The 17,584-nt window shown below is 35.4% G+C and overlaps 1 protein-coding gene across 2 annotated transcripts in view; it reads right to left on the reverse strand.

Moving 5' to 3' along the window:
* The window catches only part of LOC118193179 (uncharacterized), a 120,522-nt gene that overhangs the window by 7,403 nt on the left and 95,535 nt on the right, over positions 1-17,584 (reverse strand). The window contains exons 8-12 of one of the 2 annotated variants that reach the window (XM_035364226.2): positions 14,024-14,364; positions 8,815-9,018; positions 6,787-8,243; positions 3,058-3,256; positions 749-930 (exon numbers count right to left, since the gene is read on the reverse strand). In XM_035364226.2, coding sequence (XP_035220117.2) covers positions 749-930; positions 3,058-3,256; positions 6,787-8,243; positions 8,815-9,018; positions 14,024-14,364 — 2,383 coding nt within the window. Of the gene's footprint in view, positions 1-748; positions 931-3,057; positions 3,283-6,786; positions 8,244-8,814; positions 9,019-14,023; positions 14,365-17,584 lie in introns of those variants that run through there. The other variant, XM_035364227.2, reaches the window with a different exon arrangement.

The raw sequence follows: 17,584 nt of genomic DNA on the forward strand, positions 1-17,584 counted from the left end.
AGTTTCAAGCGCTATTTTAGAACCGGCCGACTTTTAACATATTATCTGAAAGAAACCTTTTAATTTAAAGTAAGATTTTCTCGCCAGTTTAAGGCTAACGTATCTAAAATAGAGAGCAACACTTTTTATGACAACCCCTTATATTCCATCACTGAGTACAATTACATTTCCAGCCATTTCGTTTTAAATTTTCCAGATAAGTAAGTTTATTTTAATTTCATTCCTGACTTCGTTCTTAAAATAAAGAAATAATTACTTTTTGTTAAACTTTAATTTAAAAGATTATGTAAATTTTGATCTTCTTTTAATTTTGAATTTTAATATTAAAAATATATTACTTTTACTTTTATTTTGATTTTGAGGTTGAATATGAGAGTTTCGGGGGAATATTTTTTTTAAGAAAGGATCTCGTTTATTTCTGTTCTTAACGATTAACTTAAACTGAAAAGAATATCTAACTCATTTTTATTTAGTTAATAACAGGTCTTTTGGCTTAAACGGACTAATTTCTGCCTATTAATTGAGTCTTGTTCATAACTTATGATCTAGAAATGATGCAGTCCAAAAATGTGATTAATTTTTTTAGAATAAATAGGAAATACCCAGATTAAAAATGAGGAATTAAGAGGCTATTATTAAATTAAATTATAAAGCTGATTTAAATATTTTATATATATATATGTGTGTGTGTGTGTGTATATGTGTGTGTGCGTGTGATCACGTTTATTTGTAAGAATTACACACATACTTTTTCTCTCCATCTGTATCCCAGCCTTGTATAGTTCCATCCCGAGTTGCAAATATGATCCTTTCGCTTTCGTAGTCAAGCTCAATAGCGGTGATGCTCGAACTTGGTCTTTCTTCCCATAGTATGATCCCAGAACATAAGTCGTATGCAAGAAGAAAATTAGGAGATGAATCCAGTAAATCCTGGAAGAAAATAATGTTAACGTTTAAAATCTAAAGACAAGCTTAAAATTTTAAATAACTTGGTCAGAAATTTTTGAAATTTTATATCAGATAAAAAGTTTTTCTTCAAAATTTCAAAATTTGATAAACTTGGAAAATTACAAGTATCATATGTATTAAAATATTATGCGTGTCTTCTGAATAAAACTCTATAATGTTATTTCATTATTTTTCAATTCTTTACACTTGTATATTTTGATAACCTTGAAAGTATTCCAAATGAATTTTTTCACCATTTTTCAAATATCAAAATATTCATTTTAAGTCAAACTACTTAAGTTGTACGTAGTTTTTTATTGCTGCTACGACATTGGTCACTATGAAATAATTATCACTGAAGGGTTACACTAGAAATACGTATTTATTAAGGGATTCCTAATGAAATTAAATAAGGCGAGTTTTGTATGGAAATTAAATTAGGTGAGAGTTAAATAAGTTGATCCTAACGAATAAGCTGATTTATAAAGTTTGATTAACAGTTAATTTTTAGCTAAAACTATTTTCCTTTCAGTCTCGTTTTCACCCACGCTTTCCTGCCAGAATGCTAATGAGATAGTGCTCGTGTATTCAAATTGACGGAGGAAGAAATGCTATTTAAGCGAAGGTTTGGGAAGTGATTTTAGAGCGTGTTATGCCTGCTTGAAGGTCACGTTGTTACTTTGAATTACTAACGATCTGATTCTGTGGCGTTGAGTGCTTCTAGTCATTAAGCTTGTTTCCGCCGGCTTCTACAAGTCAGAGTCTTCCTGCTCTTTAATTCATCCTGTGAGCCGCTAGACCAATTTAATTACATTTTATTTTGAGTTCAACATTCTGTTTGAATTAAGCCATAAGTGTTGGCCTTATGTAAGCCCAAAGGGGACCATCTGTTCAACTATATGTGATTGAATAAAGGGTCCTTTACACCCTTCTCCTGACTTTTCTGCTGTGTTAAGACCTGAGAATAATTCTCTATACAGTCTTTTTAGAGGTCGTTAGTTTATGCTGCCTAAGAGAATGAGACTCTATAATATTGCTGCGTTTTTCTTCTTCAGATTCGTAGATTTGAAGTGAATAACGGCGACACTTGATGAAGCACCGAAACATAATTTATTAGTCAGTATTACTCATTACAGCTCCCAAATCACGTTTATAGTTGACAAAGAACTACTATAAACACGCTGAAACAATCAGCGCTACAGCCTTCAAGTTATCAGGCTGTAACGGTGAAGACAGCTTCACGGCAAAGCACCAGAGTACAGCTCCTAACTCTTCTCGGTCGTTCTCGGAACTCTAGGTACTCTCGAGACTTTCCACGCTACAACTCGCAATGCACTCGACGATACACTAGACACTAGAGTATAGCTCCCGACTCGGTCGTTCTCGGAGCTCAACAAACTCTAAGATGAAACTCGACGATGCATTAACTCGCGATACACTAAGAGACTCTCTCGATGCACTCGACGACCAACTTGACACTAGAGTACGAGACTCTCGCTCACTGACTATTAACTGAGTCGATTAGGCACTCACTGAATCTCCGCGTTCCTCCATCTGTCTATGGCCTATCGATAATCTTGTCACCAAATGGGCGATTTCTCGCCAAATCATTACTTTGTACTTTGCCAAATCATTACTTCATTACTTTGTACTTTCATTGCGAGAACCGATTAACGTGTGCTAAACAGCACTTAAATTTTGTAAGTCGCGATCCAAAGCACTTTATTTCTCAAAAATTAATTTACTTAATTAACTTTTGTTAATTAAGGAAATAAACTGACAATATATAGCAGAAATATATAGTTAAAGCTAATAAACTGGCAATATATAGCAGAATGTTATCGGCTAATTTTTCATGTATTTCTAGACTGACATGTACTTTTTCAGGAAAATGGAGAGTTCGTTCTCGGTCGGCGCTGTATGCGTATATGTGCTCTTATCTGGATTTGATTTTCCTGCAGTATGCAAGCGCTTGTCAAAAACTGGCATAAACTTGTTACTACGCGGAAACTGCAATGAATATTGCTATTACAATTATTCTAGTGTTGCTAACAAATACTCTGGAAACAAATAGTAAGTGGCACAGAAATGTTTTTAAAAAAATCTTACCTTTGCAACAGCAAATAGCACTTTTCCATCTCTCTGAATCCTTGCAAGTCTTGTGATGTATTCATGATGGGGAATGGAAAATTCATGCAGCAGCACACCACTCTGAATTGTCCAGGAAATCAGCGGGTACGGTTTGCGGATGGCATCTCCAGAGACGCATACCTCTTCGTTGGCACTCACCAAAAGGCAGTCTAGTTGCCTGTGTACAGAGAAGCATTCATGTACCTAGGATCACAAGACGACTCTTTTACTACTTTAAAATGATAAAGAACTAATATACAGTCACATTATTTGTAGCAAATGTCTTGTAGAGACATTAGGTATTTTTTGGAAGCAGGCAAGATGAAAACTTAGCAACGCCTTCGCCGGGAATCGAACCGCGGACCTCTCAATTACGCTCTTAGCGTGCAGACCACTACACCACGAAGGCTCGCTAAGAAGGCGGGAGAAATACCTTATAGTCTTAAGATAGAAAGTACAAGCATGTAAAAAAAAAAAAAAAAAAAAAAAAAAAAACTCGCGGTTATTGTTTTTCTGTCCTTCTCATGTGCTCAAAAACATGTCCAAAGTAAGAATCTTTGTCCCCCAAACATGTAAACTGGACATTGATCATTTTAATATCCAAGGTGCAGAATTAATTTCTGAATTTCTAACATTTTAATTGTCCCTTATATTATTTATGTTATGCTACCATCCAAATATCATCCACTCGCCTTCGAAAGCACATAGATTTTTAATGGGTAATCTTTTAAATTGCCTGGTAATTAGCCAGTCCTTAAAAATGTTGCCATTTGGCAAAGCATAAGACATTTAATTTATCTTTTAAAGTAATCAGTTTATGTTTCTTTACAGATTCAGCAAGTGTAAAAACAAGAACAGGACCTGAATAGTATAAAATCCTTATTTTAATTTTAATGATAAATCTAACTGATTTAATTTACAAAGCATAACAAGAATTATTTAACAAGACTTTTAACAATTTAATTTACCATAACAAAAACAGGACCTTAATAATATAAATTCCTTATTTTAATTTTAATAATAGATCTAACTGATTTAATTTATGATGCGTATGTTTTACAATAAACAGGAATGATAATTTTTATGAGCATTTGCAGCATTATTACAATAATAAATAAACGATTATCTAAACATTGCATAGTTAGGCAGGGTATACTTTTTTCTCTTTATCCACTCCCTCTTATTTTGCAATTAATAATAGGTTCAGGGTGAAGCAAGGCCGGCATTTGTACATCCATTCTGGCATATTAAGTATCGCCGAGGTTTGCTAATTGTAAAGGTTCGGCTCCGAAAGGCTTAAGAAGGGAGGGCATCTCGGGAAGTGGGCGGCCCGACGGTCTCCCACCCTTCTTCCCCTACCACAACCTCTCAAGAGGATTTCGGTTCACCGTGTATTTTGAGCCACCCTTGCCGCACAGATACTATACGCTTACAAACATCCACTCCTCCAGGATTCGAGCTCTTCGGTAGGGCAGTCAGTGACACTAATTACTATTCCGTCTGTAACTTATAACAGCTAGCAAAGAGCACATTTTTATTCTTCAAGATCAGTTAATTTGATTATAAATTTCTATTAAATTGAGTGTCAAATAAAGATTAATTTTCCCATTTTTAAGAGTTAGCGCGCTCTAATAGATATCACTTTTCTCTCAAATAACAATGTAGTATTAAGAGCTGAATACCCATGATGGAAAAGATCTAAAAAAAGTGTTCTTTGGATATTACTTATGCTGAACTATTGTATTTAAAACTACATGAAATAGTTCTCTGTTACTTTAAAAAAAGCACTTCAAAGGATGTAGCCACCCTTCCGTCATTTGCGATAGTAATATGTGTCATTATCACCGGTGCCCACCAGCGGCCGAGCGGTAAAGACGCTGAACACTGGTAGTTCGGTCCGAGGTTCGAATCCCGCGAACGGGCTGGCTGCATGGGCGTCCCTCCCTTTAGGCAGATAGCCCTGGTGTGCTTTGCCATAGCTGAATAATCCAATCCAATCCATTATCACCGTATAAAGGGCATTAGAGGATTTTAGCAAATGAGAGATTCGACTTTTTTCCGCAGCAGTCGTTATTGTGATTATGAGACATGGTAGCGAGGAAAAAATAACATTGAAATGGCTATTCTGAAATAACAGACTATAGTGGCACGTGACTTCTGAGTGTTTTACTATATCCCACGGACTGCGAATTCCGGATGCCGATACCCGGCATGGATATACAATTGTATCAAAACTTTCCTGGATGTGCTCTGTAGTACCAACAAAGGGCAATACAGAATTACGCGCCCAGCTAGAGTGACTTTCAACTTTGATAAAACAGCGTGTGTGTGTGCCAGTATTGATTGTGGATTTTCCGATATATGTATATGATTGTATCAAAACTTTCCTGGATGTGTTCTATAGTACTAATAAAGGGCAATACAGGTTTAGGCTCCCAGCTAGAATGACTTTCAACTTTGATAAAGCAGTGTATGTGTGCAAAGAAAATCGAGGAAAAATGAGCTAACATGAAATTTTGCTTTGAACTTCATAAATAGAACATTACCGCCCTTCGGCAAGCTTATTGCGATAAGTTAATGAATCAAATGTTTCAAAACAGCACAGGCGCTTCAAACGCTTAAAAGTGTTTATTGAAGGCGATAAGCTACCTGGAAGACTTTTCACAAACATCATCCACTAAAATATGGAATGAATTCGGGAATTTATCCCATGCGGATCGTCGGAGAAAGATCAAGACACTGCAGACATTATTGATGCGTCGAAAGGTTCCGCGCTACTCAGAGTTGAGCAGGCAGCATATGCTGCCAAATTGATCTTCCATCTGCTGGCCTCAGCTGGTGAGAAGATATGCGTTGTGCCAAAATCTCCAAGAGCGTACTGAGGATGGCCAGTTCCTCACGTCCAAAATCATCACCGGTGATGAGACCAGCTTGAAACGCAAAAGATTACGGACTTGCTCACGCAAAATGACGTCGAGACAACATTCCAGTGATGACAAGAATGCTGGACCGGTGTATTGCTGCGCAAGATTTCTATTATAGAGGAGATGGTACTCAAACTTTAGGTAAGTAATATACATTTTTTTATCAATATAGCTTGTCCGGAAACATTCTGATACACTCCTGTATGCTTCCGTGCTTTCTTCTGGCAGCTTACTGTACACAGATGTACAGTGAACTTCCTGATTTCTAATAACGTACAGATGCGATCTAATTTATGTGTATTTGTGCTTCGCATGAATGCCCATACTATTTTGATTAATTTATATGACATTTTATTACTTTTCAACAGATAAAAATTTTACCAAAATTGTATTCTAAACATTATTTTGAATTTATTACGAGCATAATCTTCAAACTAAGTGTTATTTTATGAGCGAAATCAACTGTAAAAAATAATTTGAATTAAATATGGCTAATATTTTTCAAATAATTAATATTTATTATTCTAAGATTGGAATATTGGCTAAGCAACAAACTGTTCCTCTCAAAACATAAACACGCATCTTAAAGTAGCCCTTTTGTATACAGAAGTTAGCTCCTATTCGGTTGCACAATAAAACAGAAACGATCTTCACATTTAATGCACGAGTATAATTTATCATTATTAGAAATGGAATTCGGTTTATCGTAAAAGATATCATATTAGCTTACATTTATTAAATAAAAAAGTTAAACAGAATATGAATGGCATAATATTAAACAAACCTGTTTTCTCCTAAGGTTATTCTTCTCACAACATGTCCAGAAGTCGTGTCAAATTTCAGAATTTCATCTCGATTTGCAGAGATAGCTAATACGTTCTTCCCCCCGTCTAATAATTTTATTCCTTGCGAGACGTCAATGAGTTCCACCATTTGAATTTTCAGAACATTTTTGGCAAGATCGAATACTTCCATTCGGTCATGATGCAAAAGAACAACTTCCGCCTGCCTTCCTAATGCATTAATATTATCGATGCAAGTCATTTCACCCAAAGTTGCCATTTTCTTCATATGATTGGTTTTCCAAGCTGAGATTTCACTTGTTCCACTACAGTATGTCACAAAATGTCTCGCTTCTTTGTCCAGCCACGTAATTATATCTAAAGTGTAAGGATCTCTGGAAGACTTGGGGAAAGCTTTCTGAGCGTCTGCGAGTGTCCTTAGACAGGGACCACTAGAATGAAAACTTGGCACTGGGGGAATGGCACTTATCTGAAAGAGTTTTTTCATTGTGGGGTATTTAATACTGTTCTCTGGTTCATCAAAATAGCCTTTGACCCTTCCGTATAATTGTGTATACAGCTGTCTGCCATCATGCCGAAGAGCATAAGCTGACAGCTGAAGGAACTTCCTCAGAATTTCAAATTCCCTGTCATCAGGATTACGCCTCTTGTACATTTTAATTTCTTCCAGCAATAGATAAGGATCCCCTGAGCACATACGTTCAAAAAGCCATATATGGTCAAAGAAATATTTTCGCACCGAAATATTTAATTTGATTTGAAGATGAGTTGTTTCTTCCAATTCCCGCCATCTTTGATGTTTATGGTTTGTCTTGATTTCTCCTGTTCGGTTTTGCATAAGATGAATTTGTGTATTGTTTTGCAAATACTGCAACATATATTGCAGACAGTCTTCCAAAGACTGTTTACCCAAATATGTTTTGCACAGCTTTCGAAAAATTTGGCTTCTGAGTTGTATAAAACTATGTCCCCTCCTCACAGATGTTCTCAAGAAAGGAGCCATGTGGTACTTCATAAAAATAAATACTAATTTATCGTCATTACTGCTGCTTGTTTTAGTTTGCAATACATGAGAAATTTCAGATTCCATTAAACCTTGTTTTAGCGTAACTAAGATGGAAAAGAAACGGTTCAAAACTTTTAAGTCCACGGTATTCGACACGTAACTTATATAGTCACAAAAGATGTCTATTAAAGAATGTTTTGACCAAAATTTTTCTGGAATAGCAAGAGTGAACCAGGTACAAGCTACCTGCGCAAATATATGAGCATAACGAGGATATGAATTCTCTGTGACACAAATTCGAGCGAAACTCATCTGTGTGTCTGTTAGGCGACGACCTCTCAAACGCATCTGATGCTGAATTATGGACATAGTATCATCAATTTCCATATCTGGAACTTCCAGAAATGTAGATTTTTCACCAGAAAAACGTTCCTAGGAAAATAAAAAAAGAAATATTTTAGTTGTTGCCCTTTATGGAATTTTTATTCTTCAAATATTAATCATTAACACTATAAATTCATCCCAAAAAGGAATATAAATTTAATAACTATAAAAATAAATATTTTTCTTCAGTTCAGTAATAGGTAAATTAGTATCTATTACGTATCATGTAAAAGGAGTTATTTAACTAGCATAGTTAATAAAGCATTTATAAGTCAGAAACAGGTAATATGAAATACGAGGCTCCAGATGTCTTTTAATAGGTGTGATTGTAGAAAGCATCAATTTATAGGAGTTTAAAGTCGATTGAATCACACTGATGGTTGTATAATCTTCATTATGATATAATAACGTTTGCGCATGTTCTCAGATCAAATCTCACTGCCGATCTGTATGAACATTCTGTATTTTCTTGTTTATTTTTTATAGAAAAACCTTAAATATAAGTAAAAGAGATACTGTAAAATTAATGCATTAAACAATTCAATTACTACATGTGATAAGGTATATCAAAATGAAAAAATTATGTAACTTCGTGAAAGTAATTTTTTTCATTACTTACCTGCAGTTCTTGTAATTCGTTACTTCCGTCACGGAAAGCAAGTATTAATTTAACATGTTCTGGTAAAACATTGGGATACCATTTCAATGACCTGCCACTGTATTCTTCAACTTGATCGAGACCATCTAAGATAATGAGTAACGGTCGTTCTGAGCGTGCTCGTCGCAGTAATGCTGAGAAGAAGGAATTATGTTCCGCAATACTCTAAACGAAGAAAAATAAATACTTTAAATAGTAAATGAATTCGATATGTATTAAATTAAATTTTTTAGAAAAATATTCACAAATAAGCTACAGAAAAGATTTTCTGAAAGCAGTTCTATTCCCCAAAGCATAAGAAAGCAGTTCTATTCCCCATAGCAAGAATAAATAAAACTACTCTATAAAATCTTTCAGTGAATATGGCAACTGTGAATTATTTTCTCCAGAGAATAATTCATTCGTTCGTATAGCAACCACAAGCCTTTTACAACTTCAGTGGCAACAAGTATAAAACAAGTGACGAATTTTAGTAACTAACACATAACTATGAAGAATTTAGAATGTATTATGAGTTGTGTATTAATTTGTTTCCTCGTGTGTTACAACTTTTACAGAATGAAAATCGCCGGCTATTTTTAATAAATACTGCAAAATTTTTATGAGAGGACATTTTGGCGAAGGCACTAGACATGCTGAAGAAAATTATTCTCATTTCTATTTGTCTTCAGTATATACAGATCTCTTCACGAACCATATGCTATAAATTAATTTAAAATTAGTACTGTTCTAAATTACTGTATTGTTATTCCTTATTTTCATGTGTTTTTATAAGGTTACTTACTTAATTATTATATATATTATTATGTTTGTTAATATGCTGCTTATTTTATTATTACATATATTATTATGTATTTTTATTATACTTAATGTATTATTAAGTTTATTCTTATAATGTATTATTACTTAATGTATTGTTATGTTTTTTACTTTATTAATACGTATTTTTATTTACTTTATTATTCTGTGATATTCATTTCTTATTGAAGAATTAGTTCATCATAATTACTTGATCAGCTAAATTGAAGGCATCCCTTTAAGATTTAAAGCAAATTTTTATGAATTCAGTGTTATAAGTTTTGGTGATACAAGTTCTTAGTGACATCACAATACTTTGAAATCCCACAAAAACAAGTTGACCAAGTTTGTCACATTTATCTTAAATTACTAAAGCCCACCAGCGGCCGAGCGGTAAAGTCGCTGAACACTGGTAGTTCGGTCCGAGGTTCGAATCCCGCGAACGGGCTGGCTGCAGGGGTGTTTTCGTGGTTTTCCCCATGTGTAACGTGTATACGAGCCAGTTTCCCTTAGAAAGTCCTCCACGAAGGCATCCCTCCCTTTAGGCAGATAGCCCTAGCGAGCTTTGCCATAATTAAATACACACACACTTAAATTACTAAACCATTCTTTTTAAAATTGGCTTTATTCTAGATTTTCTGATTTTGTAAGCATAAGTACGCTCTTTAGAAGAATATGCAAAATAATTAACTACAAGAAGGGTTTGACAGACAACTATAAAAGCAGCAAGCTAACTGACAGGTTGATAACTGTAAAGGTCGTCAATCCAACTAATAAAGTATGAAAATTAACCAACTAGCACTTGCCAACCCTATGACCCTTTGAGGCACAGTGTGTCCGGTCTGGACACAACTAAAAATTTCCTTCTGTACGCACAAGAAAAATTGAATGGAAAAGTTACTATAGGTTACTCTTAACCTTCTTTATTTATAGTAGATGGCAGCTCAACGCAAACCAGTCCATATATTTTATCAATGTTTAGTTTTTTAAAACCCTTATTTTTCAAAGAAATCTTCCAGATTTTTTTGGAGTATAAAAGGAATTGTTTGAAAAGAAATTTCTATGTTATTTTTTGGCTGTATGGTAATCTCCGTATTCTATATTAATTTTAAATTTTTACCTTGAAATCTTGCCTAAAATCAAACGGCGAACTCTAGGTGTGCCAGACCGGGCTCACCGATAATCTAGGACAACTGGGAGTCTGTATTCTTTGTTTCTTCGAAACTCATCGGTCAGTTCATTGACAACAATGCTCGTTTCAGCACTCTTTTCGAAGATCTATTCAATCAGTGTGCCACTTTGGACACACCCACAGAATTAAAACGATAAGTGCTATCTTCACAAAATTTTACTTGTGTACTCCTATAAGCCTAATTAGACTGCCTACCTTTATTTTTTATTTTTTTTTTATCAAAACTCCGACTTTAAAAGATAGCGTGCCGGAAAGGGGTAATTCAGTTACTGTCAGGAGTAATTTTGTATTTTGAGATCAATTTTACTAAAAGTTGTAGCTAAAGAAAGGTTAAATTTCAAGCTTTCCATTCAGATTTGTTTAAATTATTTTCTATTTAATGAATAATTAACTTGAAAGGCTATGAATCGCTGACACTGTTACTGTAGCATTGCCATAGTGTGCTGTTAAGTATATGATTTATTAAATTGGCTTAGTCTACAGCCGTGGTTGCTAAATATTTTCAGTTCACGGTAGCTTTAGTATATTAGGACGTTTCCACAACGTAAGCTAGAGCGTAAACTGTCAATACAGAATAAGTGCGCATTTGTAGCAATTATAATTTTTAAATTGGGAAAAAACAATATATGAATAAAAATAAAATAAAATCTGAAAGCTTTTAGATTTTATATTAAGCCTAAACGGGAGCTTTTCTCATTTACAGACACATGCACGTTTCGAGAGCATTTGGGCTAACGCCACTGGGGGCTAAAAATAATTAAAAACAGCATATCTCTAGAATTTCAGGTAGACAGTTTCGCGCGCTGGAGATAAAAATGATTTATTCCCCACAGTGTTGCCACTGCTTGCTTTGAAATTTTTGAGTTTTTTAATCAAAAATTCATTAAAGTTTTACAAAATATGAAATAGACAATAAAACAGATTCCAAATTCGGGCTTCCAGGTAGCCATGTTCGGGTGGAGGACTACGTTATTTAAAATTGGATGACTTTATGTACCGTTGTTTTTTTACTATGCAAGAAACATATACATTCATGCAGATTACTCATTATTTAGTTTCTTTAAATATAATACAGAGCGATAATATTTGAGGGCAATAGTTTGAAAAGTGATACATCTCATTTAAGTGATTCGACACAAAATGCCGTTTTGAGACTAATAGCCCTTCTGGGCTAATGCCTCTTTGGGCTAAAAGGAAAAGATTTTTGCTTTTAAAAATATTTAATTTAGAAGTCATAATATGAAAAATCATATAATTATAGAGATTCAAATATTTATTAGAGACAATTTAAAAAAATGTATGTTTCTCATGATTCATTTCTTAGCCTCTAAAAATTGCAAGATGCGATGTTCTTTAGTTTTTTTTTTTTTTTTTTTCTTATTTCTTTAAAGCAACTGATTACAATGTTTATCGCTCGGAAAATTGTAAGGCTACGCCCAATTTTGGAATCAACATCCATAATATGCCTTAATAAAATTTCAACCATTACAGTAATTTTTTAAATTATTGGAATGGTACAGTTATTACTTCTCATTGTCTAAGTTGTCCTCTCGTTCTTCAAAAGCCGTTGTCCATTTATGTTAACAAGTGTTTCATTATTCAATTCATTAGTAATCGCTATGATGCACTAATTAATTTCACTGAATTGATCTTATTAAAACCAGATCGATGTTTATTTTCCGTTATGTCATTAGTGTTTTCAGCAAAATGAGACGAACTAATGAAATCAAAAACCAATAAAATCACTTGCCATTTTTCCGGACTACAGCTAATTTATGGCAGCTTCGCTTATATTTTCGATAACTTTTCTAACGTTTTAACCCTTATAAGGTATTTCTTCCGCCTTCTTAGCATGCCTTCGAGGTGTAAGAATTGGAGGCTCTCTTCAGCCCACCTGGACACGTTTGTAGCTCAAAACAAGGGGCCCCGTCTCTCCACAAACGAAAGCAGCCAGTACAACATAGAACATCACAGATATCCATATAAAACCCATTTTAATACAGAATTGAGTTTTAACAGAAGATTCCTACAAGCCCCGTATTTTCATTAATAAACTTCATTATAGAGCAATAGTATATGATTTAAAAACTTTAAAATTAATGGTATTTACATTAAAATCAGTAATGTTAAAAATTACATTAAAATCAGTAATGTATTGAAATTGTCTGCGCGGAAGAGCGCATGGAGAAGTGACAGGCAGGCAGTGTAAATATTTACAGACGTGGGGATATACAAGGTATTTTTAATCCGTAATAAGGCTTGTTTGAACGCTTTCTCCTTGGAAAACTGAATTACATGTACTCAAATATTCTACAATCCACCTCAATTCCATAGTAAAAAGCAACAAAGGCAGCTCCTACCCAGAGCCATCTGTGTAAATATCAAATACATCAACAGTTATATTACTTTGATCAAAAACAGAACCAAATCTATTGGAAAGATGTATTAAGTGAATATTAAATTTTTCAAAAACATTCTTTGTAACCAAATAATCTTCACACATTTTCAATTCCATTCGTCCAATTCTAAATAAAAATTTCTCATAATAAAATTCGTATAAAACTGAGAGAGGCGATAGCCCAGCCAACATAAAGACGGCCTCGGTAGGCACCGTTCTAAAACATCGGGTTAAAGCTAAACCCCAAGCTCTTTGAATATTGTCTAACTTCATCCATAATCTAATCAGATCTTCTGCTCTGGATCCCCAGGCTCCAATTCCATGCATGGTAATTGGGAGCACAACATTTAAGTAAATCTTTCTCAGAATGGAGGATTTCAAGGCTAAAATCTGTAGTGGTCAACACATTTGGCGCGTATTCTAGAGGTACATTTGGCGCGTATTCCGTGGTTCGAGTCCCAGCAAGGGCATTGCTCATTTTTCATCTTTCCTACTTCGAAAGAATCTAATATCTCTACAGTGGCGCCCGAACTAAGTGGATGTTGATTCTTCACCACCGGGATTTAGGGACTTTTCCGCGAACGTTAAACAAAGAAGTTTTATGTGAATACTCTGTACCTTGCTATGAAAATTGACGAAGTAGTAAAAACATTTTCTGACTAATGAAACTTTTTACAACACAAAAGCACTTTTATACAGTTTTCCGGAAGATTTGGGGTTATTGATATATTTAACTAGCTAAATATAGACTAATACACAATGAAATAATGAAAATATCTTACTCGAGAAGCGAGTGAGGGATGATCGCCATACAGAATGGCCAGTTGCTCGCACACACTTCTGAGAATTTGTTCTTGTGTAAATGACTCGGGGGACGATCCTGCTGATCTTATGAGGACTGGCATGGTGGGAAACACACCACCACAAAGAACAGCAGCCACCGCTAAGAGAGCGCTTTTTCCTCTACCTTGACGACCGTGAACTACAAGAGGATGGTTCTGAGGTCCTGCGATGTAGTTCATAACAGATGACAGCAAGTCTGGTCGGTCTTGGAATGATCTGAGGTGGCTATGTATCTCACTCTGCTGATGTATCAGTTCGTTCAAAAGCTGAGTTTCAATACCTTGAATAAATGAGAAAGAAATTAGTTGATGTTGAACGAGATGGAAAATTAAAAGATTATTAAAACAGCATATTCTACAATTGAATTTTATAATAAGCAAGTGGTGAAGACTATGTTAGAAATTAAATTATAAAGAAAAATACTCTGTAATTTATTCGGTTTTACTTAAGTACACTGTAGAATAATTTTTACTAGATATCATAATATTCTTGGGCATATGTAACTAAGAATAACATCGTGGGGCTGTTAACAGTGCCGGATTTTTATACGAAATTGTCAAAGAGAGGTTTTGAATGTAAGCATTCTTAGATATGTCATGCTGAGCCAACCTAACTGATATAGGGATTAGCGACATCGGTTGTCCTATCGCTGGACCTGGACTCGAACACCGAGAAGGTTTGACTATTTATAAACACATAGCGGCATGGCGATATTTAAAATATTGACTATTCGAATGTCCTCTCGAGAGGTTTGGTGCTAAGGAAACAGGAGTGGGACAACCATGGATCTGTTCCCAGGATCTCCTCCATCAAAAGTGGGACAGAATTTTTCCTTTATCACGGATCTAATTCGGTCGCTTAGCGTGGTGAACCCTGGGCGATGTTCTCAACGTTGAGACCGCTAAATGACTGATGGATATTGGATATTCCCTGCGAATATATTAAGTTGCAAGTGTCCGGCCATTTAGAATAGATACAAAACGGAAGCAAGGGTATCACAAGTGCGTTCCCATAAGTATATATTAGGTATCACCAGGTCTAAATGTTAAACTTCAATCCCAATTTCGGGGAACAACACTCGAAGTGTGGTTCGAGGGTCTTCACCCCTCTTCCTTGACAATTAGCTTGATGTGTATTTTGAGCACCGGCCCATCGATACAGCAGTCAGCGTCACCAACCACTATATCGACTTAGCGGCTGGCCATTTAAAACTGCAGCAATAACATGTAATTTCTAAATTATAACTTCTGTTGTTTCTTGAAATTCTGCTAATGTCCTAATACAATCGTATCTAGGCGGCTCTTTTGTTTTTAGTTCACTAAGACAACTTTTTAAGTTTTATTAGCAGTTAAGCTTAGCTTAAACACTAGCCTATTTATCCTTTTGATTCACTCATGTTGTCGCATAACATCGGGCAGAACGTTATGTAAACGAAACAACACATGAAAGAGACCTTTAAAACTAGTTAGGTTAATTGTAACACATTCTGTTGGTGAATTAGCGCTAACTTGCTTCGGAGTGAGGCAGTACACTACCGGACATTGAAAATGCAAACTCGAGATGGAATATCCAGACAATGATGAAACTCGGCAAACAGAGAAAGACAACAACGAACAATAAGTGATCTTTATTTCGAAAATAATACAGAGCGAGAATAGCGTTCTCGTGGATTGGTGAGCGTTGGCTCAGTGGATTGTAGGACCACCTTAGACGACGATACACGAAGCAACACGTCTAGGTACGTGCCAATGAAACTACGGGTGAGTCCTGACGAATGGCTCTCCATTCCCTGTCAACCATTTACCATACTTTGTCTTCTGAACGCGACAATGGCAGGGTCTGCAAATGGCGTCCAATCACATCCCAAATGTGCTTGACTGGTGAGAAAAATCAGGAGATAACAGAGTCCAGGGAAACATCTGTACACCTTGCAGAACACGTTGGCTGATGCGAGCAGTGTGTGGTTGGGTTACTGCTAAAGGCATAGGGCATTCCCTGAAGGTAGGGGAGTGTCACCGGCCGCAGCACATCATTTGCGTATAATTGGGCAGTCATAGTGCGCTGAATACGAACTAGAGGTAACCTGGAATCCTACGCAATTGTGTCCCAAACCATGATATCACGTTGTTGCGCGGTGGGGCATTCCAGTATTGCTGCTGTATTGGACCTGTCTCCACATCGACGCCACAATCGTACACGGCGACTCTCATTGGAGAAACAGTAGCGTGACTCTTCTGAGAATACGATTTTGTGCCATTCCGTCGTCCACATCTCTCGGCACCATTGTAGACGTTGGCGTTTGTGATGTGCGGTCAATGGCAGTCATCTTAACGGAAGCCATGAGTGCAGGCCAGCCGACGGCAGGTAGTTCTGGTCAATATGGGAACATCCAGGGTATCTTGAACATGCTGCAGAATGGAGGTAGAAGTGGCTTGCGGGTGTGTTGATCCACGCGTGCTGTCGTCACTCTGGGTGCGCAGGCACCCGTCGAATCTGTCACATTTCCTTGTTCAACCATCGTCGCTACAGCCGGTGCACAGTGGACGCGTCCAGGTGCGTTCAGCTGAGTTTTGCCGTATAGTCCAACTTGCCCTTCTCAGTCCAATCACCACGCCCTTCGTAAAATCGTCTGTCTGATGGAATTTTTGATGGACGAAGTAATTTTGCGTGACGCAAGGTTAAATTAAGCATATTATAGAATGCCCAGATGGAATAGTAAAACATTTTATAGGATATTAGATCGATATGTGTTTAGACTAATATGAGAATGCTATATTAGTCTGTATAGTTTAAAAGTAGATTAGTATAGTAAATTAGTATTAGTATAGTTCCCTTCTTCATAGTTCAAAAGTGAAAAAAAAATGCAGTTTAATTCCATAAAAACATTTAATGTTTTTAATTAGATATATCATGAATTAAATGCTTTCTTATTTAAATCAAACAGATTAAAAATTAAAAAAAAAAAAAAAAAAAAAAAAAAAAAAACGGTATTTTCAAGATCTGCGTCTGTTGCTTTTAAGCAGTTTAGTTTGTTAATTAATAACAGTTTGATTAAATATAAAAAAATGTATTTTTATTTAAATCAATTAAAAAGTTTAAACAAAAAGATATTTTTAAGAACTGTATCTATTTTTTGTATAGTTTAGTTTGTTAATTAATAAAAGAAAGATTTATATGAAATAATAATATCTTACATTTTTTTCGAATAGCAACATAATCGAATGAAAGGTGAAGCAACGCAAAATTGCGTTTCAAGAATAATAGCCTTTTTGGGTTTTTTTAAGTAAAATTTAAAAAGAAAAATCTGTAAGGTTTCAGGTTTTAACGCTCCCCCAGAAGGGTTTGTTAAGGTTTTTTAAGCTCTCGCTGGGCTCGCAGTCTACCAGTCTGCTGCTATATTAACTCCTAATAGCTCATTATTTTCTGTCTTTTTAGTTCCATTATAAAGCGTCATTTTCCTCGCATTTATCTCATATACAATTACAAAAAATTGCAGAAAT

This window comes from Stegodyphus dumicola, chromosome 6 (assembly GCF_044657685.1).
Source record: "Stegodyphus dumicola isolate Sdum_Otavi_A_Nest chromosome 6, ASM4465768v1".
Lineage (NCBI taxonomy): Eukaryota > Metazoa > Arthropoda > Arachnida > Araneae > Eresidae > Stegodyphus > Stegodyphus dumicola.